Source organism: Chelonoidis abingdonii, chromosome 1 (genome assembly GCF_003597395.2).
Source record: "Chelonoidis abingdonii isolate Lonesome George chromosome 1, CheloAbing_2.0, whole genome shotgun sequence".
NCBI classification, from domain to species: Eukaryota; Metazoa; Chordata; order Testudines; family Testudinidae; genus Chelonoidis; species Chelonoidis abingdonii.
In genome coordinates, this window is record NC_133769.1 from 49,136,944 (window position 1) to 49,162,130 (window position 25,187).

Here is a 25,187-nt window from a genome sequence, read left to right on the forward strand (position 1 = left end):
CACTGTCAGAGAGGGGAAGCCTGATTAGATGGATCATTGGTGTGATTCACTGCAGGAACTGTAGAAAGGGCAACCATTGGCAATCATCTGCAGAAAGGCATGCACAGGGCAATTGAGGCCTTCCATTATCATTTAAGAAATGGCAAGGATGGGGGATGGTAGGAGAAGGGAAGGTTGTCATGGGGTGATTAGCAGTGTACGAAAAACTCAGCCCTTCCAATGTTCTTATGTTGTTCAAACAGCCCTCTCTAGGACTTTGAATATCTGTGGGCTGTTGTAGGCCAGATTCCAGGGAGGGGATGAACAATCCCCTGAGATGAAGGCTAGAGAACAAAAGTCTCTTTATTCTCTTGGTGGAAGAGGCTGCGTGGTGTATGTAACGTTTTTCCCCCTGTGGGGAGGTTGCTGGTGGACAGCTAATCTCACTCTGTAGTTGGGAATTTCTGAGGATTAATGTGCAGTTTCATAGCAATTGCTCAGTGTTTGACTGTGGGGCTTGAGGACAGGAGCAGTACAGATCTGGTAGGGGCCTGGCAGCCCGGCCCACAGGCCATGCAACTTTATTTAAGAGGCTAAAGATAATGTTTTTTTGGCACTGGGTTCTCTTTACATGTCCACATTAAAAGCACTTTAAAACTGGACTACATGCATAACTTTTAACAACTAGCCTGTTTTTGGCTAGTGCGGAAGCAGGTTATACAACTAATGTCATCTCAGTCTATTGTATTTTGCTAACAGCTGCAGATTCAAGTTTGTTTTTACATTAGTGCTTCTATCATTTATATGGGTATTTGGCTACTGTCACTGAAAGGCTTTTATTAATAATACTTTGCACTGTGATTACCATAACCACTGAGGCTACTTAAGCATACCCACCTTCACTGTTACCTTGTTCCCTACCTCTGTATGTCTTTAGCCATATGTTATGTCTTGTGAGCTCTCTGGGGCAGGGCATGTTTGTTTTACTTGTTTGTACAGTACCTGGCACAATGAACGTCTGATACCTGCTTGGAGCCTGTAACAGTTACCAAAAGATGTGGATAATAATTATAACCCCTTTCATCCACAGATCTTGTGCCCTTTTACAGAGGAATAAATGTTATTATTGTATTTGACAGATGGTGAAACAATGGAACTCAGAGGTTATGTACCTTGCACAAACTTATATAGTTGGGGCAAAACTGGAAGTAGGATCCAGGCCTCCTGATGCTAAATTCTTTGTCCTACCCCCTAGAGAATACTGCACTTTTGGTAGGGCTGGGAGTGAGGTTTGGAGTGCGTGATAGGGATTTTTTTAGGGAGGGGATTTTCAGGTGGGTGATAGGGATTTTGGGGGCGAAAGCATGAAATAAACTGCCATTTACTCAGTTTCTAACACTTTTCTATGGTTCCTCTTTATCTGTTGCCAATTTAGAGCTGGTATATTTTTTGTTATAAATTTGCATACCCTTGACTGACACTGTGCTTCACTAGGAGCATATGAGCAGAACTCTGGTTGGCATTCACTTTTTTACTTGTTTTTATTTTTTTTTCTTGTTTTTTTTTTCAACTTGTTTCACCTATTTCCAGTAGAAAGGGTTTGTTGGTGTAGTTATATTGGCAAATTGTTCTGGGGGAGATGCAGCTTACAGTGGCAAATGAATTTTTGCTGGTAAAGCTTATCCTGTCTCCTAAACGAAAGACATTTTATGCTGGTATAACTGCGTCTACACTAGGGCATTTGCTGGCACGGCATTGGTTAGAGGTTTGATTCTTCCTCCTCACCTTCCGACTCCTAACAAACATAGCTATGCTGGTAAACCATTAAAAAGGAGACTAGGCTGGAGATAAGGGAAAATAAGGGAACTTACAACATGACACAGTCAAGCAAGGGGAGGTGAAGAAACAAAGCAATGAAGAGGGGAGAACAGGAGATAAGTCAGCTAACCAGAGGACACCTTACCAACAGAGTATGGGATCAGTAGGCAGAGTATGACCAACCAGGCTGTCAACAAAGCACAGACAAGAAAAGAATCTGACTAGGAAGTTATGCAACACGGTTCTTGGTTCCATCTGGGGAAGGGTGTAGCTTAGCAGCAGGAAAAGTCTACTTCGTATTTTTCTTAAAGAAAAGTATGAACTCTAATGCTGAAATATTTGTATTGGGAGAGGGAGCGGAATCGCAAAGAATGTCAGAATCTGAAAAAAGACAAGAGAAGTAGAAAAAAAAGTTGTGCCTCCATTTTGTGTTTGCAAAATCTAAGTCATTCCTGATGATCACCAAAATGAGCATTTCATCTGTTTTTCCCCATAACCACAGAGAGGACAATGCTACAGATGCTCAGCACTCATTAGCAACCCATCAACAAGAGTCAAATTCTTCTCTCCGTTACACTGAGGCAAATTGGGAGTCATTCCAGTCACTTGAATGCAATTAGTCCAGTGATATTTCAGTGTAATGGAGATTAGATTTTGGCCCATGTACCCAAATGGAAAGGAAATAAAGTTAGAGCCCTGGGTTGTATTAGTCTAAATAGCCAGCAATGACCCCTTATTTAAAAATGAGTAACCTGACAGAGACCTTTTTAATGAAAGTGTTTGTGAAGATCCCTCAATCTTTACAACTATTTGAAAGTATTTCACCTGTTCACTTGCTAACCAGCAAATGCTGATGTAATACTAAGGCAATGTCTACACTGCATACCACTTGCAGTGGCATGTAGGGCACGTGTAGCTACACACCACAGTGAAAAGCCAGCTGGATCCACACTGCGGTGTGTAGCTACATGAGTCAGGGGAAGACTTTGGTAGCAGGGAAAGGCTCTCCCAGCAGGGATTTGCCAGAGCCCTTCCCGATGCCTCCCTACTGCCAGAGTCTTTCTCTGTGATGGGGAAAAGCTCTGGCAGCAGTGAGGCAGCAGGACACTACACTTCCAAAAATAGCAGGGTATATTGGGGATGCACTGCTGGGTGTGTAATGAGCCACGCAGGGGACATACACTGACGTTTGGCATGTCTTTACTCTACTCATGTAAGCTGAGCCGCACCATCTACACTGCTATTTATACCCGTGCTAGGGAGGCATGCAGCGTATGTATTCTACCCCATACTGCCATAAAGAGTGTTCAGTGTAGACATACCCTAAGTCTCTGTGATAGTCACAGCTTGCCACTAGAGTGACAGAAATACTGGTCCACAATCGAGGCCTGTTTACTTTAGTGATTAATAGTGGTGGTGGAAAGTCTGCTAGGGGCGAAGGCTGTGGTGGTAGGAAGCTGCTGCTACCTCTCTGTGCTGGGGAGAAATAATGGCCCAGTGAAGCCTAAACAGTGGGTGGTGCTGGCCAAAAAGTGAACCAAACTTGTTGGCTAAAGACTGCACTGATTGAGTGTCTGGAGGCAGTGAAGCTCCTATGGAGTCCTCAGGAAGAACTATAGTTTCTCCATCATGGACATGGGTGATACTGGAAACACTACCTCTCCTCCACTCGGTGAATCCCCCTGCTGGTGTAGAAGGCTTAACTGTAACTTGGCCTACTGTAGTTCTCTGCCTTCTGATATTGTGTATATCTGTCTTACTGGTAAGATTGTAGTCCACTGCTAATTCAATTATACCGCATCACTCAAATGGTTGGTTAAGGATTGAAGATAAATCCTGTATGTAAGTCTCATGCAGCATAAAGCTTTCAAAACACATAAAAATGTCAATACAAAACATTGTGAGTCAACATTTTTGGAGAGGGCTAACAATTTTCATCAATAAAATAAAAAGCATGATGTTTAATCTGTCGTAGTTACAATGACCAATCACTACACTTTATTTTTAGTTCTACTACTTAATATTTTACTTACTCTAGATAACTTACTCTCAATAATGTTCATTATCCCATCAGGTAGCATATAATATAACCAGAGAGGAAGGATGGTGCTAGCCCGAGACTCGGGAGACACAGGTTCAGTTCCTTGCTCCTCCACAGACTTGCTGCGTGACCTTGGGCAAGTTGCTTAGGCCCAGATCCTCAAAGGTATTTAGGCTCCTAACTTCAATTGATTTCAGTAGAAGTTAGGAGCCTAAATACCTTTGGAAATCTAGGTCCTAGTATCTCTTTGCCTCAGTTCCCCATCTGTAAAGTGTTAGTACTTTCTATCTCACAGGGACATTGTGAGGATAAATGCATTATGATAGTCAAGGGCTCAGATAGTATGAGAATTGCTGCTATATAAGTACCATAGATCAGTAGTTCTCAACCAGGGGTATGCAGAGATCTTCCAGGCAGTACATTAACTCATCTAGACATTTGCCTAGTTTTATAACAGACTGCATAAAAAGCACTAACAAAATCAGTACAAACTAAAATTTCATACAGACAATAACTTGTTTATACTGCTTTATATACCATATACTGAAATGTAAGTGTACATGCGTCTGATGAAGTGGGTATTCTCCCACGAAAGCTTATGCTCCAATACATCTGTTAGTCTTTAAGGTGCCACAGGACTCGTTGCTTTTTACAGATCCAGACTAACCCAGCTACCCCTCTGATCCAATAGTTGTATGTCAATTCATTTACTTTATAAGTATATGGTAAAAATGAGAACATAAGCAATTTTTCAGTAGTAATGTGCTGAGACACTTTCATATTTTTATGTCTGATTTTGTAAGCAAGTAATTTTTAAGTGAGGTGAATCTTGGGGTATGCAATACAAATCAGACTCCTGCAAGGGGTACAGTTATCTGGAAAAGTAGAGAACCACTGCCATAGATGGATATAAGCCAGCCCTCAATCTAACAATCAACTGAGCCCAGGCCACTAAAGTGAGAGGAAAGTTACTGGCAGTATGGCTACCAATTTGTAAAGGGAAATGTGCAAGAACTATAATTCAAATTCATTAAAATGTAATATAGACGCTTTAAAAGACAATAAGTGACATCACCATGTCAAATCAATGGTTTCTCTTTTCTATAAGTAGCACTAATGCATTTTGGAACAATGAGGGGCGTAAGCAGGTAGTGAAGCTGTGATGCTTTGTGTTTCCTGCGTGTACTCTACTTTTCCCTTTCTAGGAAGTTGCTGTCAGTAAGAGTTGCAGCAAGCTGTTGCTGAAAGGCAGAACCCTGTTACAGAAGAGAGCTACATATTGCTCTTTCAGAGAACCTACACTTTTGTTCTTGGTTTTGATTTTCAGTTAAAAACAACTAACGCTAGGCTCAACATATCTGTTTGCATATGGAAAAATAACCAGGTATGACATTGGGAAAATCTTACTTAAAACCTTGTCACTTCATTGGTCATTACCTGAGGTATAACTCCAAATGCCTTTCTCCACTGCTGCACAGTGATTGTGTTCCAAGAGACGCCATCAATTTGCATATCTCCTTCTGTATTCAGCAGCCTTAAAAAGGCAAAGAGCAAAGTGCTTTTCCCCGACCCAGTTCTTCCCAAAAGACCCACCTGCAATGTTAAAATAATTCAAAGTGAATGGAGACTCCTTGCTTAATATTGTTCATGCATTAAACCACAAAGCAAGGAAGCAGCACAACTGAAGGACTATCCCATACAGAACTTAATAGGATAGGATTTGTATTACCATTGTTTTTGGGAAAGGTAAAGGACCTCAGCAGAGATGAAACACTGGGGCAGATTCTGCTCTTTCTTTTGTGTAACTTCATTTAGCTACCCAAGGAGAGAACTTGTCCTTCTGCGCTTAGTCAAAGAGCACAAATATACTTATCCATTACCCTTATTTATTACCCATCCTTCCTACAGCCCTTCTCCTTCCATATTGTAGCAAATTCCCCTTCAGAAAAGACCTCAAATTCAAACAAATGAAAATAAGCATATATCGTATTTCAGCAATGTTGTTAAGATAGGCCTAACTCTGATCTTACATTGGGGTAACGTGATTGACTTTGATGACTTTGCTCCTCATTGATACTGGCATCAGTGAGATCAGACTCTGGCACTATGTTATGGTTGCAATACGTATTCTGGTTTCTCCATAACTTAGCAGGACTCACAAAATACTGCAGATGATACAATATCAATTAAAGAAGGAACTTCTAAATGCATGACCATCAGACTTGTGCAAAACAATCTCTTCCTTATTAAGGCTGGATTCTGCAGCCAGGGCCACAACGAGGCCTTCATTTTCTTTAAACTTGTGCACTTCTTTCTGTGACATTATGCCACAGCAGAAGGATCTGATGCTTCCTAAAAACAGTGGTTGCTATTTAAATAATTTGCATTTCCCACACAGTGGAACTGAAGATTGCCTCTTCTTATCCCCTATACTTAGAATAGGCAATACCTGTGGGAACAGTTGGCAAATGTTGACACTAATTGCTTTTACTGTAATGTATTTTCTCACAGCTAATGCTGTGCAATCTGAGCCTGGGCTGCTTTGGCAGATGGGAACAAGACAATTTTGGAAGTGAAGTGGTGGAAATTTCCTGCTGTTCAGGACCCTCCCTGTAAAGTGAACAACACAGCATCAGACCTGACTCCGAGGGAGGAGTGAGGGCTAAGCACCTGCTGCTACGATCGAGTTAAAAAGCACTGTAGATACTTGGCCTCTCATCTCCTATCTCTCATCCTTGTTTCTATTATCCTCAACAGGGGGATCTTACAAGGATCTAGCTGCAAAGTTCATTCTGCTTCTAGAGACATTACCAGTTCTAGTGGTAGTCACTATTTCAAGTAAAGGGAAAACTTCTGAAACTGAAATGAACTTCTTAGGCACACTATTGTAAAAGGGATCTTGTTTTAATTGCAATGCAGCTTTTTGCTCTCTCTCTACTGCACATACAAAATCTTTCCTTTTCATTATCCTTTCGCATCAATCAATTTTCCAGGTAGTAAGTGAAGTGAAATTTAATCGACCACCCCCACTTCAGGTATCATAGAGAGCACAGCACATCTTATCCCAGAGGGAGAGTGGTTTAGAGGATGACACTAAAAGAAGTCAGACTCCTGAGTTCCAGTCTTTGGCTCAGTTGGTGTACATGCTCAGTTGGTGTAAATCAGATTCAGTTCAGGAATAGTTCCATTAAAGTCAATGGAGCTATGGCAGCTTACAGCAAGTAGAGATCTGTCCCACTGTGTGGTCTTAGGAACATCATTTAACCTATTTCTGTTTCCTCAGCTATGAAATAGGGCTAAACCTGTCTACATCTTCCTCACTGGGGCCTTGATTCAGGAAAGTACTTACCGGACTTCAATGGGACTTTCCTGAAAACGGATGCTTTCCTGAATCTGGGCTTAATGGGCTGTGAAGATGAGTTAATGTTTGTACGGCCCTTTGAAGACAGCTTTACACATCAGATGAGTGGTTCGGAGCTCACATTCCTCTGAATACTCGAGCTAGTGATGCATTACTGTTGGCACATCATCCTGTATTCTTCTGTGCCCTATTTGGGTCAGTCTGCCCCCAAAATCTCTCTTTATTAGCAAACTTCCCTCCACCCAGGGAGAAGCAGTAACAGAGAAAGCAGCCAAATTCGTGTGCAGGAATAGAACTTGGTGAACTATTACTTCGGTATGTAATCAATACTCTCTACTTTCACACCCCAAACAAGTCCTTATCATACTTCACTGAGCTGTAACCACTCTCAGGATTTCTAGTAGCTCTCAGCTATTTTGTCCCCTCAATTTTCAACCTGTATCTAATAACTTCACAGCTAAGTTCTTATTAAAAACAAATGGAAACCTCATTCCTTTCTGAGGCAATTTAGATAATTACCCTGTGTTGGTGCAGCTATTTCCTGTTTTTGTTTATTAGAAATTTACCAGAGTCAGCCAACACTTTAGTAATTCAATTGTTTCATAAAGGGACTTTTGGGAGATAAACTTATCTGAAGTCAGTTCAAACAAGACAAAACAATATCTCACCCTCTGTCCAGGACTTATTGAAAAAGAAATGTTTTCTAAAACAGCAGCTCCTCCATCAATATACTTGGCTGTGAGATTCTTGACAGTCATTTGGCCTCCGGATGGCCAGGGCTTCTCTTCCTTTGCATGCTTGTTTTCAATTATGAGGACCCCTGTAAGCTGGTCATCTTTTGGTGGCTTAGTGTTTTTTGTTTCTTCTTTTGGCATGTCAATGAATTTAAATATTCGGCTTACAGACCGCATCTGGGAACAATAGCAACAAAAAACCAGCACTGAAGTTGTTCTGAATACGTCAGCCAAACAGTAATTCCCACAATAAAGCTTGGGTGTTTTGTGATAGGATATAACGTGAATTAATGTTTTGTGGAGAGCCTTGGTTCTGCTCCTGATTGTGCTAGTGGCACTGGGCAAATCTCATGACACGTCCATGCTTCAGTTTCCTCAACTGTAACTTGGGTAAGGTAATACTTTGTACCTTTTCTAAAGATTCTGAGAATCCTGGATGAGAATCTACATGTAAGAACAAAGTATAATTACTGACACAGTTTTGGAGTCTTAAACTCCCACCTCTCCTGCAGGGGGCTCTTGACCTGACGAGTGACTTCCCTTGACTATAGAACAGAGGTCGGCAACCTTTCAGAAGCAGTGTGCCGAGTCTTCATTTATTCACTCTGATTTAAGGTTTTGCATGCCAGTAATACATTTTAATGTTTTTAAAAGGTCTATTTCTATAAGTCTATAATATATAACTAAACTATTGTTGTATGTAAAGTAAATAAGGTTTTTAAAATGTTTAAGAAGCTTAATTTAAAATTAAATTAAAATGCAGAGCTCCCCAGACCAGTGGCCAGGACCCAGGCAGCGAGTGTCGCTGAAAATCAGCTCGTATGCCGCCTTTGGCACACGTGCCATAGGTTGCCTACCCCTGCTATAGAATGTGGGGAATTTTAAAGCTCCACAACTCTAATATCAGGTACGACAGAAATTTCATTAGACAGTCACATTTATTAAAAATCTTTGAGCATTTATATGTACTTGAGAAACTGTCCGTACCTTTGTATAACTACATATTATACAAATTGGGTGGGAAGTTTTATGACACTTAATTTTATGCCTGTAGCTGTACATACTATGCTTCCCTATAGACTGGGAGCAAATCTCATGGTTCAGGTAGCTTAGACAAGGCTGAATTATGCTGGCTGTCATGCAAGCACTCCCTTCCTGTCTCACAATCCAGGATTAAATTTAAAAATAAATAAATCTTCAGTCCTTATGGTTGCAAAGACAACCTTCAAAAAGTTAACTGATGAAGAGGTATTTACCTAACTCCGCAAGCTGCTTGAAACAATTACTCTGACATAAATGTTTTTAAGACAATGTGAAAGCTGAAAGCTACTGACAGTTTACATGTCACTCCTGTGATTTATTTCACTGATGATCAAAGCATGCAAGAAGGAGAGGGATAATCATATTTAAAAGATTTGCACAAACCGTGAGTAGCATTTCATTTTGGTGATGCATGTAGGCAGAAGTTGAGAGAGAACCATCATTAACTTCCTTCAGTCTGACCTTGTCTTCAGGAAGAACCCTTCCTATGCACTTGACACTACTGTTTGATTAGGTGTACAGCAGTAAAAGTGCTACAGCTTGATGAAGGATGTTGGAACTAGATTCATTACACTGATCTAGAGAACCTTATGTTCTCCCTCCACTGCAGTTTTCTTTTAAATGTCCTTTAAATACTTCAGTTGTTATCCAAATATTTACTTAAATGTAACACATTATGTTATAGCAGATGCTTCTAGTGCCTGATTATTAAGGTTAGAATTCCAGCTTCTATTGCAATCTCTCTTTTTTTCACTTGCTTGTTATTTTCTCTCATATATTTTGAGACTGAAATAATCCAGCTGACCTCAGCTCTAAGGTGTGTCTCTTTAAGGTTTAAATCAAATATATTAAGTCATGTCTGAGGTACAGTGTGTATGCCTGACAATAATACTTTCCCTGTAGCCTGGGACCTGAAATTCTGTGCTTTGATTAAATGAGAAACTGAAGCTAGAAAAATCAGTCTTGGCTGTCTTGTTTATATCTCATTGAGTTTCAAAATACAAGCCAAGTTTAAAGGAAGTTTGTTCAGTAGCTTTAATGTTATGTGTGTTTAAAGTTGGCATTTTACTTTTGCATGGTAAGATACGGCACATTTTGAAAATGTATTATGCCTTTGTTAAAGGCACCTGAAGCAGAGTATGTAAGCTCCAGACAACTGTAGAATTCCAGTTGGAGGAATTTACAAGCTTTGAGGATGAAGTCAATGCAGCTTGTTACTCCACAGGGCAAAGAGCTTCACATCAGGGAACACCCCATACAATGAGTGAAGCACTGCTGTATTAACAGTGTTTTCTGTTAGGACCAGGTGTTTGGAAGCCTGCAGATTTAGCATAAAGAGATCTTGAAAAATTGAGGTCTGGATCCTAGTTTAAACACCAACATTCTCATGGTGACATGAAAGGGCGAATAGGAAGAATTTGATTCTTTACCAAAATTCTTTGTATCGTCTCACAGATTAAATCCTTCCTGTCATGCTAATGGCACCAACTCTGATAATTCTGGAAGGGGGACAAATTCTTGTCCCCACCTCATTTTTCCCAGAGGTACCCTGAGTCTCCCTCAGCCAGGGAGTCTCCCCTCTCTATTACCAACCAGGGCTGGCCTTATCATGAGGCAAAGTGAGGCGGCCACCTTAGGTGCCAGACTGTGGGAGGGCACCACTAGGACCCAGAGTGTAGACAATTGTGTCTGCTGCTAATCATATGTATTCTCTCTGCTCTAGATGCACAGAGATGGTGGAGTGCTGTGCTGGAGGAAGGAGGGCACAAGAGACATAACAGTCAGGCAGGAGAAAAGGTGAGAGGGAATAACAGAAAGCAGCAGAAGCTGCAGGGAGAGAGAGGAGGAGGAGGAGCCTCTTATGTACCTCTCTATAGCATCCCCAGGAGCCTGAACTGATTAACACCAGCTTCTCAAGGAGCTTCCTGTTTCCTGCTGCTTCCCTGAACCCGCTTGAGGACAACAGGCTGTCAACTGAAGTAGTAGGAGCCAGTTAGGCCCTTAAGATGCTGATATTTTCCCTCACTAAGGCCCTGCTACCAGCCTGCTTATTCGTCCCCTTCATTTGAGTGTTGAGCCACTATAGCTGGCACAGAACAGCAGTCATGAGTGAAAGAAGAAAACACTTCTCTGGGGCAGCATTTATAAAAAAAAAAAGAAAGAAAGAAAGAAAGAAAGCAAAGGAAGCTTTTCTATCTAAGCAGGAAGGAGCACTCCTGAGATACATAGACACAAATGTTCATGGTGATCCTTATGGCCCCAGTGAGGATGTGAGTGATGAGATGCCTGATCTTGCAGTTAGTCAAAGTGCAAGTCACCTGGCAGCTACTGCAGCATCTATATCTCCATCGCAAATGGATGTAACCATGCACATTCCTGAAGAAAAATGTAGATCAGAGAAGACTGTGGTGGAGGTGCAAGAAACAGCTGCTACTGAGTTTAGTTCCTTAAGTCTAGGTGATCCAGGACTGTGGACCCACTTGAGCAGTAGCGTGAGGGACTTCCTTGTACTGCATGGACCACAGCAAATGAAAAAACTTCATGTTCCCCAAAGACAATGAAAATAGAAGTTTCCATCCAGCATGTTACTGGCGTGAAATCCCCAATGGTGACAAAGTGGAGAGGCCATGGCTTATGTACTCAAAATCCAGAATGCTGCATACTGTTTTTTGTTGCAACCTCTACCAGCTAATGTTCCAGCCACATTGGTTCTACAGGAACAAGGACTGGAAAAATATGGCTAGAAATCTGGCATGCCATGAGAAGGCAGCAAATCACCAGAGAGCATCCATAAACACGGTGAAGGCTTGAGATGAGACTACGATTAAAGGCCACCATAGATGATCAGCATCAAGAGAAGATTGCATCAAAGTCTCTTTACTGGCAAAATGTTCTGAAAAGACTTTGTTGCCATTGTGAGAATGTTGCTACCCAAAATCTAGCACTGCATAGCACTCAGATCAGTTGTATTGTCAACCAATGAAATTCCTAAAAATTGTGGAGCTGATGGCTGAGTTTGATGCTGTACTTCCAGAAGCATCTCAGAAGAATCACCACCAAGAAATGTACACATACCACTACTTGGAAAACAATCAAAATGAGATCATAGAGTTACTGCAACAAAATTCAACAAAAGATTGTGACAGATCGGAAGTCAGCAAGATATTACTCTGTTATTTGGACTGACACTGACATCAGCCATATGGAACAAATGACTTTAATGGTGCGTTTTGTAACAACAACAGAACCTAATGAAAATGTCCCTGCAATGGTGACTGTCAGAGGGCATTTTCTAGAATTTATTGACATTGATGATACTACAGGAGCTGATATGACAAATGTGATTCTTAAAAAGCTGGAAGATATGGGAATTGCAATAGCTAACATGAGAGGTCAGGGCTACGATAATTGTGCCAACATGAGAGGAAAGAACAGAGGAGTACAGACACGAATCTGAGAGTTAAACTCTCAAGCTTTTTGGTCCCATGCAGGGCCGGCTCCAGGGTTTCTGCCGCCCCAAGTAAAAAAAAAAAAAAAAAAAAAGCTGATCGGCGGCTCTTCAGTGGCCGCTCAATCTCACTGCTCCATTCTTCGGTGGCAGTTTGGCGGCGGGTCCTTCACTTCCTCTCTTCCTCTTCGACGGCACTTTGGCAGCTCAAAGAGGAAGAGAGGGACTGAGGGACCCACCGCTGAATTCCCGCTGAAGACCAAGACGGGCTGCCCCAATAGTGGGCAGAGTGCCGCCCCTTTGTATTGCCCCGTCCCCCAAGCACCTGCTTCCTTAGCTGGTGCCTGGAGCCAGCCCTGGTCCCATGCAGTTTTCATTCATTGAACTTGGTGGTCAGTAATGCAGCATCAGCTTCTAGTGAGGCTGCTGAATTTTTTAATGTAATTCAAAGCATCTATATATTTTTCTCTGCATCAATTCATCGATGGCAAATTTTGAAGCAAAATCTGGGAACATCCTCTCTGACACTGAAACCACTGAGTGCCACATGATGGGAAAGTTGAGTGGAGGCTATAAAGCCTATCAAACACCAAATTGGGAAGATAGATGATGTCATAGTTGCTATTATGGAGGATAATGCTATGACAGGAACTGTTTGTGGGAGAACAGTAGCAGAGGGAAATGGAATCGCCAGAAACATACATAACTTCAAATTTCTGTGTGGCTTAGTGTTGTGGCATGACATAGTGTTTGAAATAAATGTTGTAAGCATGAGACTCCAAGGTGTTGACCTTGATATATCTGGAGCAATGGAACAACTGGACAAAGCAAAGTCATACCTACAGTCTTACTGGTCAGATGAGGGATTTCAAAATGTTCTGAAGAGTGCACAGAAGTTGGCAGAGGAACTTCACACTGAAGCTATTTTCCCGCCCATTCAAGAATATAAAAGTCACCGAAGAAGAAGACATTTTGATTACGAGGCACTGGATAATCCCATAAGAGACCCCAAACAACAATTAAAAGTTGAATTCTTTAACTGGGTGCTAAATTGTGCAATACAGTCAGTTGAAGAACGTTTCATGCTGCTCAAGGAACACAGCAGTATATTTGGGATATTGTATGATATTCCAAAACTCCTCACTATACCTGAAGAAAACCTACACCAGCAATGCAGGGCACTAGAGACAGTGTTGACACATGATTACATGCATGATATTGATGTGAGTGATTTAGGTGATGAACTGAAAGCCCTTTCAAGATACATTTCGGCAGGATCAACTCCAAAGACAGTTCTGGAATATATGTACACAAATAAGATGACCACCCTCTTTCCAACTGTTTCTGTTGCTCTGTGCATACTTCTAACACTTCCTGTAACAGTTCTCAGTGGAGAATGCAGCTTTTCCAAGCTGAAGTTAATAAAAACACATCTACATTCCACAATGACACAAGAGAGGATGGTTGGCCTTGCAACCATCTCAATAGCGCATGAGCTGGCCCAGACTGTGGACCTTCAGCAGGAACCTGTTCAAATCTTTCAACCAAGAAGGCACTGAAAGCACCACTTTGATTATTCAAACAGATAAAAATGTCAGTATTTACTATGCAGACAAGAAAAGTTACATTTGCTGTTCAGGCGTTTGAAGTTAAATGTTACTTAAAATTTTTGAACAAGGCATTTTAAGTTGTTAGTTCTCCTTCACTGGGGTAGGTAGCAGAGCAGTACCATGAGAGGAATAGAACAGGAAGAAGGCAGAATTGAGACCTTTCAAAGTTTTGGTCCAAACGAGGGGCCATAGGGGCATCATTTGAGCTCCCTGCCTCAGATGCCAAAATGTTGTGGGCCGGCCCTGTTACCAACACAGTGTTTCAGCTGGTGATGTCAGGGGTCGAGTTCTCAGTGGACTTCCCTGTGCTCCTTTGTACAGGAACAGACTCTCCATATGCCAGGTCAAGCCACCGTTGAGTCAGCAAGCCCTCCATCTGGACAGAGGGGCAGCCAGGCTGAATTTGAGTGGCACTGCAATGATGCAGCTGGAGTAATGCTCCAAACTGCTACAACAGGAGCCAGACTGATTTTAGTATGGGACCACTTTTGAAAAGTGGTTGCTCATCTCCTCCTCCTCCTCCTCCCCACAGCTCTGTAGCCTATGGAACTTAGTGCAAGTACAAAACCTTGGGAAGGGGGGTTCCTCCTCACCAATGGACACTGCTGTGGAGTTCCCAGCCAAAACATTATCATGAAACAAATTTTAAGGGTGATAAATGTATTAAGCCATCTGCTTAATTAATAAGAGACATTCTCAGATACCATTGTACAACAAGATATGCTATATATCAGCTGGATACTGTTGGTAAGGCATTCTGAACACACACAGAAATCATGCAAGTGCAAATTACTGTAACATATCACAGGCTAAATAGACTTCAGAGCCTGATTCTTGTTAATAAATGATTGTTGGAGCATTGAAATGGATATGAACCTATTGTTTCCCCACATGCCATTTCTGGAGGTTTCATTATGAATGATATTGGGATGTGTATATTTGGTATATTGTGTTCATGTCCCATTAATTTTGGAGTAAGGCTAGTTACATTTTCTATGACATAGTCGTTACTGTAAATGGATTTTCCAACTCTCAAAGCAGCAACAGAGTTTGGAAAATGAAGCACTAGTATTATTTTAACAATTGCCAGGGATCTGCTATTTATTTTTCGAAGTGGATGAGACAAATTATTTCAAAGTGTTGTAAAGGAGAAGATCTCCTTTACAAGCTTAATAAAAATCACAGTTTGCAGGCTTGAATAGTATCTCCTCAAAAGAAGAACAGAGAAGTGTTAAGCGTAGGCATGACATTATTTTTTTTTATTATTATTATAATTATTATTTTTAACCATTGGTCAAAGACTTATCTCTCTCAATCATTATATATCTCACCAGAAATCAACAACATATACTATCCTTGTAAATGAAATTAACTTTCATTACTGACTGAAATCTGTGTGAATGTGATATAATGTATGTAAATGGTGTTGGGAGAGGGCCAACTAATGCACTGAAAATAATGGAACGCCTTGGTAACTTAGGCTCAGATCCACAAAGCTACTTAGGCTCCTAACTCTCAATTTTAGGCACCACTGTGATCCACAAAACCTCTGCCTGGCTGCTGCCTAACCCGGTAGATGCCTAAACTCAGCACTGACATTTTCAGGGTAAAAGTTCCCTAGTCACCTATGTTTCTGCCTCTGGGCATGCACACTGTTGTTTCCCTCTAGGCATCCAGAAGCTTATCTCCTGCCTAAGTCCCAAACCAAGCCACGAACCAGGAGAAGATAGGTGGAGGAATGCCTGATCCAGTAGGTGAGCTTAGAGACTGTTTAGCTCCACAAAAAATGCCTGGGAGAGGAGCCCAGTAGTTAAGATACTCTTCCTGGGAGACCACCATTTCAAGTCCCTGCTCTGACTGATAAGTAGGAATTTGAGCAGGGGTCTCCTGCTTCTCAAGTGAGTATTCTAGTCACTGTTTTTCTGCCCCAATTGATAGTTATTCAATTACCATTAAAAACTTCAATAGGAGACATTGAAGGAGACTCACATCAGAATATCCCAGAGCCTAGTGGTTAGGGTACTCATGTGAGAAAGAGAACTCCTAGAAAGGGGTACTTGTCTGTGGATAACTAACAGAGATAGGTGCCTCTGGATTTAGGCACTTAACTCTGAGAGAGGGGTGGGGCTTACCAAACATCCCTCTTGTCAGCATCTCCCACAGGCAAGCTGAGGTAGCTCCTTGCCTAGCATGCTGGCTTTTATGGGTGGCATTTTTAGGTGCCTTTCTCTCACCATGCATTGTATAGGGAGCCTAGACACCTAACTCAGGCTTTGTGGCCCACATTACTGTTCCTCTGATGTTCTGGGTGCCTAGAAATTAGGCATTTCAACGCTAAGTATTACAATGCCTAAGTCCTTTGTGGATATGGGCCTTACTGAAGATGGATTCCAGCATAACTGGATTGAGAGAGACAGAGAAAGAGGTGTTTATTTCAAAAATAAGAAACCACTAACTAGCACCTAAGGCCAATTTCTGCCCATGGGGTACTCATGGTGGTTCCTGCTGAAGTCAGTGGAAGTTGCATGACTAAAGAGCAGAATTTGAGACTGAAAGGGAGTTTGGCACAAATGCCATGTAGCGGTCTAACTCACACTAAAAGCCAAGGGGAGTTAGCCATCTAGGTTCCATTCATGCCTTTGAAAATCAATATCTTAGGCTCTTTGATCCAAAAGTTTTGTTTGCAGTAATATGCTTGTGAAGGGCATGGAGCTGCTCAGTAATTATTTAGGAAACTGCTCTGTAATATCTTATGAATACTGTATGGGACCTGATTATTGGGATAATTGGTCTATGGCTACATTGGGTTATTGGGATACTTACTGTATGAATATATTAGTTTAGTTTAATAATAGGTTTTTGGAGAATTCCCCAGGAGCTAAGGACTATCACAAACCTCACCATTTTCCTCTCCACGTGCAAGCCACATTTCTTTGGCTTTGTTTTCTCTAGTATAAATTCATACCAACAGGTACATCTGAAGGAAAAAAAAAACTACCAAAACAAGACTCTCCACTCCACCCCAGACACTTCTCCCTCTGAGGAGTGGATGACTGAATGAACATGTGACCTGTGTGGTCATATTGCTTCGTGCTCTCCTGGAAGGTGCTCAGATACTACAGTGATGAGCATGGTATAAAAACCTATACAGAACAGAATAAAACAGAACAAGCAGGAAGATGGCACAACAGCTCCAGATAAAACACTCTATGGTAAACACTTCAAGGGTGTTAAGAGACAAGCCTGAGCTATTAACTGTGAAGAACCTACTTCCTTGGTGCCAGCCAAGTTACAAAAGCCTTGCCAATGCTGGGAATGAACAGATCAAAGGGACAATAAAGAATTAAAAAGACTCTTTCTGACTGGAGACCAGCTGGTTGTCAGGAAGCTCTTTGTGGAGAACACACTAGCACCCATGAACACCTCTTTGGGAGGTCTGAAGCAGTTAGGCTATCCTAAACTTCCAAGGGACGGCAAGCCTTCAGTAAGACAGATATGGTGGGCCTTTATTGTTTGTTACAAAGTCCTTTTTGTCTTATATTATGTTCTGTTCCTAAAGATTAAACTGTACTTCTTGGTTTGAGAAGGTTGTTTTCGGTCACTGAATTTATCACTGATCACACCTACCAAAGAGTATTACTGCCGATGCTGAACCCAATCAGACCTGCTGGGTAAGCACGGTCGAAGCCTGGGGCCTGGTCTAAGAGTGGGAGAATTTTGGGATTCCACCATAGGAGCAATGAAGGCATGGTTAGGGGTCAAAAACTAGAAATGGGGCTATGCAGTCTGTGGACCAGAAAAGGGCACAGAGTTGCAGCTACCTCTATAATCAAGATAGTGCTCCAAATTCATTTACCGAAAGAAAAACCTGAAGAGACCTACTAGGTAACATTCTGAAATTTACTTTGTGCTTAAAATAAAGGCACCTGGGTTAGATTTTCTAGGTCCCATACATGCTGGGCAGTCTCTTTTTCTCTACATTTGTCAACCAAAGTTGTTTGTACAACTGAGAAAAGTGAATTAATTGAATTTGACATTCAATTTACTGATCATTCAAAGCTCTTCTCTCTGAAGCGAAACTACACTAATTTAGATTGATATCAAAAGATATAATTCCTTCTAATCTTCCAGCCTGAGAGAGACAGACAAAAGTTTCAAATCCAAGAGAAAGATGTCAATACGATGCCCATAAAAGAAGGTCCCTGGCACTTACTGTAAGTGTGATATGAGGGAATCAATCTATAGTAACTTGCCCATAAGAAATAAGTCCCCATAACTATCCAGGAGATAGTGGCTAAGCCATCCGACTGTTACATACTAACAAAAATCTACTGGAAATGCTAAAGACATATAATTTCATCTGTCTGTCTGAGACTCTTACTGAAAGATTTATCATCTATACCATATGTGCAGATATTTTACACAATTTAATATTTTTGAAATATTCAGAATATGGCTTGGCTGGCTGTGTCACTTGCATTATGATTTAAACCTGTACATACTGGTGTTTAAATATCAATAACATTTTACAAAAATAATCATCCTTCCTTTTCATCCAGAAGCTTTACCTCAATCATTATGAGTGACTGAATGTGTGTAACAGCAGGCTCCTTGTCTGTAATCTCAGTCAGCAATTTAACTGCTGTTTTTGAATTCCCAAACTTTTGCTTCAGAAAAATACAGTACATTTAATTCTTAATGCTAAAAAAATGTTCAGAGCATAATATTCTATTTTTAGTCTTGCCTGATTGATTTTTTATTGAGATTTTAATGACATTTACACTTTAATTCTCTCTCTAATTTAGCTTGTCTGTCTGATACTCTTCTTAATGTCAGAATTAATAATACTTCTATACTATCAGCTTCCAGAAAATGGAAAGACTAACTGATAATAGAATTAATCTCAAAATGCCCATATGCTTTCCTGCTAGGAAGAGGGACAATACCCAGCCCGAAGCAGTCATGATGTTGCAATATATCATCTCCTGGAAAACATGCTGTCTGAGGTCATAGGGAGTGTGACCAGGAAACACAATGGAACATTGGTTCAACAGCTTAACGCTGTGCAGAAAAACCCATTGAACTTCTTCAGTCAGGGTGTGGGTAGCTAGGCATAACAACTTTTCTCAGGTTTCAAACCTTGTGCTGTCCTTAAATCTTGTTGCCACCCAGGGGATAGTTGCTTAGGTTTCCAGTGTGTGTCTGGAGTCACTGGTAATGTTTTTAACTGCAGGGATGGAATGTTTCATACTAGTTAATGCTGAACTTGGACTTAAACATGTGCTCCTTCTCATACAGGTTTGTAAAGGGAAAATGTCGAGCTTGACTGATATTCCCAGATTCTGTTCTCTTTTATAGTGCTCCCACTTATTACTTGTGCATTCTGATGCATATGTGGCACAAAGGGTCCTGATGGCACTTGGACTGTGATATGTTGGGACGCATCTTAGTGCACAAGCTCTTAGAAGTCTGTTTCTGTCTGGAGCCCTCCTCGGGTACTTTGCCCTCACATCCATCCTGTGTTTCCCTCTGTCACGAAACATGGGGGAGCGTACAGCACATGTTCTTTCAACAAAACAAAATATCATGTGGCTGTTAATGCTCATGAAAGGGGTTGACTTGTTAATCCTGTTAAATCAAGTTGCCTGTTACTCCAGAGCAGCAGCAGGGCAAGCATCAACCCTGCTATAGGAGAGGAAGGGGAAACTTGCTCTAAGAATAACAGGTCTATTTCTTTCTTTGTGTCCCATAAATCTCTGGGGAGCTCTGAGTCTGCCAATTAGTGCAAAGCATGGTGGTGAGCTTATGAGCTATGAACTGGAACTCAGACACACCAAGATCCATTAAGTGGGAGCAGCTTTTGTATCCAGACAGGCTTGGTAAGGATTAACCTGGTGACCTACAGTATAAAGGGTCTAATAGCTCACAAGCAATGTGCTAGTAAATGCTAATGTAATACCTTCAAGAATGAGGCTCCTTTTCTAGAAAGATACATTTATTACATTAAGTTCCAGCCTTCTGGTGTCTAAAAGGCAGGATCTTCTACTTTCTGGATCTCCCTCATACTCAAAATCTCCCTCATACTGCTCTGTCTCTTCAAACACACTCTACAACTAAATGCCCCACACAGTTCTTGCATCTCCCTTCTTTTCATCCTGGAGCATCATTACAGGCATGGGGATCAGTTCAGTGTCATCATTCATTTCTGTCCATGGTTTGTTCCTCCATTAAGCCCAGCCTGGACATGTCCCTGTGTAAGTTGTCCTGCCATCTAGTCAGCAGTCAGCATCTAGGTCAGATGGATTGTGGTTGTGTTTGCATTATTTTCCTTAGCATTTGTCTTGTCTTCTGCAATGCCCAACCATTGTAATCTTCATTGTAAGCAGCTGAGCTGCTAAAAGCTGGTAGAACAAGTGCTATCAAAGCATTAGGAAAAAATACACAAGTAAGTATGGGAGTAAGAGGAGGTACCAGATGACTGGCTAAAGGCAACTGTTGTACCAATCCTGAAGAAAGGAGATCTTGCTGGTGTGACTATTACAGAGACAGATGCTTATTGCAAGTACCGGGGGGCAGGGGGAACATGACAAAAGCAATTATCCATAGATTAAGGCCAGTTTCAGAGGAAGTTGTAGGTGAAGCACAGTGTGGTTGTAGGCCAGGCCAAAGCTGCATTGATCAGATATCTACGCTCTGACAGTTGATTAAGGTGGTGGGAGGAGTAGCAAGAAGGAAATGAATGATGTTTGCTGTTTTCAGTGACTTCTTGAAAGTATTTGATTCGGTTTGGAATGAAGCATTATGAAAAGTAGCTAAATCATATGGAGTTCCAGAAAAGATAACTGCAGTTATAAAAGCAATGTGTGAAGACTCCTGCAATATAGTCAAAATTGGTGGAATATTAAGCAACTGGGTTCAAATCAAAGTTTGGTGTAAGACAAGAGGGCATAGAATCACTGCTTTTCATCATGTTCTTAAACTGGACATTAAGAACATTAGATGGGTTGGAGAGTGTGACAGTGGATGATGTATAGGTAAATTCCTTTGTTTACGCAGATGACGTACAGCTGGCAGACACATTTGAATTAATGATAGTACTCTTCAGTACCTTGGACAAGTGGTGTAGTTGACTTGGACTTACAATAAATACCAAGAAGAAGTGGCTGCATCTTGGAAAAAGTAGCATAAAGGATTGAAATGCAGCAGTGAATTCAGAATCTTATGTGCATCAAGGAAGCTTAATCAGTGCCAACGGTTCCAGCAAGGATGAGGTTAAAAGGAGATGTGCCTTAGCCACAAGTGCTGCACAGAAATTAATGAAATTATGGAATGATAAAAACAACGTTTGGCACCAAAGTGAAAATGTATCAAACTAATACTAATAGTATTACTGTCTATGGTCTGGAAGCAGCTGCATTCAATGAAACAGACATCAGAAGGCTGGAGGCAGCAGAGATGAGTGTTCTTTGGAGGACAACAGATGTAAAGTGAATTTTAAGACAAATGAAGTTAGGAGAGTAGGATGTGATGTCAAGGTATGGGATTGGAAACAATAAAAAATCATTCCCATTGACAGAAATACAAAAAATAGAATAGAACATCCAAATTTAAATACAAAATTTTGCAACAGAAAAAATCATTAACAGGATCCTCACACTAACTTAAGAAGGGTTTACATATATATTACCCAATGGATTTTCATAAGAACTCACTCCCACACCTCTCACTTACACAGCACAGTCCTCTTCCATTTCAGTTATAGGAGTAACTGGTGGTGGAAGGCATCTGCTATCTTCTATGTGAATCAGCCCAGAAAGGGAGGTAGGAGATATTTTCCAGTGTGTCTCACAATGATTTGTTTCAGGATTCCTGGTTCAGAGAACAGAGTATGATCTTCTTGAAAAACAAAATGAATGAAACCTGGCTCTGTCTTTCATAGTGCTGGGTGGAATTTTTCAGCCAAAACTCTTTTTGGCAAAATATGCAGATTTGGCAACACCAAAACATTCTGCAAATTTGTGTTGATTTCACTGGACTGTTCATTGGGGGATGGCAAGAATCAGAAGAAACCAAAATATTTAGTTCTGACATTTTGAGTTACTCTGGGTTGGCTAACGGCATATTGGGCTGCATTAGTAGGAACATTGCCAGCTGATCAAAGGAAGTGATTATTCCCCTCTGTTCGGCACTTGTGAGGCCACATATGGAGTACTGTGTCCAATTTTGGGCCCCCTGCCTCTACAGAAAAGATGTGGACAAATTGGAGAGAATCCAGTGGAGGGCAACGAAAATGGTTGGGGGCTGGAACACATGACTTATGAGGACAAACTGAGGGAACTGGGCTTTTTTAGTCTGCAGAAGAGAAGAGTAGGGTGGGGGGGATTTGATAGTATCTACTATCCACTACCTGAAGTGGAGTTCCAAAGAGTATGGAGCTAGGCTGTTCTCAATGGTGGCAGATGACAGAACAAGGAGCAATGGTCTCAAGTTGCAAACGAGGAGGTCTTGGATATTAGGAAAAACTATTTCAGTAGGAGGGTGGTGAAGCACTGGAATGGGTTCCCTAGGGAGGTGGTGGAATCTCCATCCTTAGAGGTTTTTAAGGCCCGGCTTGACAAAGTTCTAGTTGAGGTTGGTCCTGCTTTGAGAAGGGGGTTGGACTAGTTGACTTCCTGATGTCTCTTCCAACCCGACTCTTCTATGATTCTATGAAACAATTTTCAGTTTTAAAATTTCCTTGAATTTTATTTCAAACAAATCCAAAATGTTTACAAATGGTCCAAATTAAAATGAAATGTTTTAATTTTGTTGAAATGAAACACTTCATTAGACCCCAAATAATTTTTTTAATTCACCAAAAATTTCAAATAACTTTATTTATGGTCCAACCTGAAATGGATTTTTTTTTCATTTTTCAAAATTTTCCAATAAACCACTAAATCCATTATACAGATATCTCCAGTCTTGGGTATTATGTCTAGCTTTTCCTTGTGCAACTTCAGTGTTACCTAATCTGTGAAATAGGTGTGTTATAGTTGCCTTCCCCTGCTAAGGCATATGAGGGCTTGGATAATAAGGGTTGTGATATGCACAGAAATATTAACAGCAATCAATGGAAAAGCTGGTCATAGTCTCCTGCCTTACACTTTAGTGCACATTGCCCTACTTCCGGAGGGTGGGGTGGTGGGAGGAGGGGAGAGGTGGAGTAGTTCTTTCCCTTTCCCTGAGACCTGGGAAGATGCAGTGCAGCCTGCCAAAAGCAACTGATGTGATACACATGACACTTGGCAGGCCTGAGTCTAGAGTAGTGGTGGGCAACCTGCGGTCTGCACCTTGTCAGGGTAATCATCTGGCAGGCTGCCAGACAGTTTGTTTACATTTGCACAGCTGCCTGCAGCTCCCAGTGACCATGGTTTGCCGTTCCCAGCCAATGGGAGCTGCGGGAAGCAGCAGCCGGCACACTTATAGTGAGAGATTGAGCGGCTTGAGTCTATTTAGCTTAACAAAGAGAAGGTTAACAGCTGACTTGATTTCAGTCTGTAAATATCTACATGAGGAACAAATATTTGATAATGGGCTCTTCATTCTAGCACTGAGAGGTATAACATGATTCAATGAATAGAAGTTGAAGATACAGAAATTCAGACTGAAAATAAGGCATACATTTTTAATAGTGAGGGTGATTAACCATGGGAACAATTTACCAAGTCATGTGGTGGATTTGCCATCAATGACAATTTTACAATCAAAATTGGATATTTTTAAAGGATATGCTCTAGTTTGAAAGGAATTATTTTGGGGAAGTTCTATGGCCTGTGTTATTTGGGAAGTCAGACTAGATGATCACAGTGATCCCCTCTGGCCTTGGAATCTGTGAGGAAGATGATTCATAATCTCTTACTTTAATCATTCATTGATGTACAGGGTGGAGCAATGTGACACTTTGCCAGTGGGTTATTAATATCTCCCTTGGGGGTGTTTTAATATTTCCTTAGGAAGTGATCTTGGCATGCAACAGTGAATGCATGACAATTTATTGTTTCCTAATAAAAGGAACTGCCACTTTCCAGTTCAAGCACTGCTACTGCAAGGAGGTTCTAAATGAAGGAGGAGGTTTTAAAGCATTAAAACATTCCTCTGGGACTAGCTCAGGCCTTATCTGCAAAGGCAGCACTCAGTGGAAAACAGATTTTGTTTCTCTGTGGAGAAAAAAACAAAAATCAGCTCAGTTAAAAATATTACAGAAGTGGCTAGTAGGATAAGAAAAAGAGCCAAAAAGATATTGACAGAAATGACCAAAGTCAGGACAGAAAACTAATTAACTGATATTAATAAATGAAACAATAGAAGACTATTAGGTTGACCACATGTTATAAAAAGTGGCAAAGCAGATAAAACCTTGAGACAGTTTGAATGTAAGGGGACTCTTGGCCCCTTACTAACATTCAGTGGGGGTGTTTTAGTTGGCTAACTCCCACCACTAAAAGAATGGAGAGATGCTCCAGGTCAGCCTCAGCCTCTGCGCCTGATTGACAGGGCGGGCAGGCTAATCAGGAAGTCAGGAGACCAGGGAGGTCCCGTTCTCCCTGTGAGCTGGAATTGTCTGGGTCAGAAAGAGTGGGGCAGAGCTAAGGAGAAAGCAGTGACCCAAGCTGAGCTGGGTAGCAGAGCTGAAACAGCCCAGGAAGCAGGTCAGAGTTGGAAGCAGAGTCACAGAGCCAGAGACACAGCCCAGGGAGAGCAGATCCTGTGCTGGGAGCAGAGCTGCAGCCACAGAGCCAGAGACACAGTCCAGGGAGAGCAGATCCTGTTCTGGGAGCAGAGCTGCAATCACAGGGCCAGGTGTGGTGAGCAACTGGGGCTAGCCAAGGGGAGATGTTGGGCAAAGGGCCCAGTGCAGAAAAACACCCCCAGCAAAGGGTCCTTGCAGGCCAGACTGGGAGGGGGATCTTAACCTGACGGGGGGCTGACACTGGGAAGAAGGGTCCCACCACCCAAAGCCCAGAGGTGTGTGGCCACCACCATTGCAAGTGTCCAACCTGCAGCATCTCTGCAGCAACAGCCAGGGCTTGAGAAGGAGACCTGAGACGTACGAGGAACAGACTGTGAAGTGCCCTGAGGTCCAGAGATACAGTTTTAATGTTCCCTGCCACAG

The 25,187-nt window shown here is 41.6% G+C and overlaps 1 protein-coding gene across 1 annotated transcript in view; it reads right to left on the reverse strand.

Annotated features, from left to right (window-relative positions):
• CFTR (CF transmembrane conductance regulator) overlaps positions 1-25,187 on the reverse strand; it is a 121,835-nt gene that overhangs the window by 19,823 nt on the left and 76,825 nt on the right. Inside the window, exons 22-23 of the mRNA XM_075071370.1 lie at positions 7,868-8,110; positions 5,276-5,431 (exon numbers count right to left, since the gene is read on the reverse strand). Coding sequence (XP_074927471.1) covers positions 5,276-5,431; positions 7,868-8,110 — 399 coding nt within the window. The remainder of the gene's footprint in view (positions 1-5,275; positions 5,432-7,867; positions 8,111-25,187) is intronic.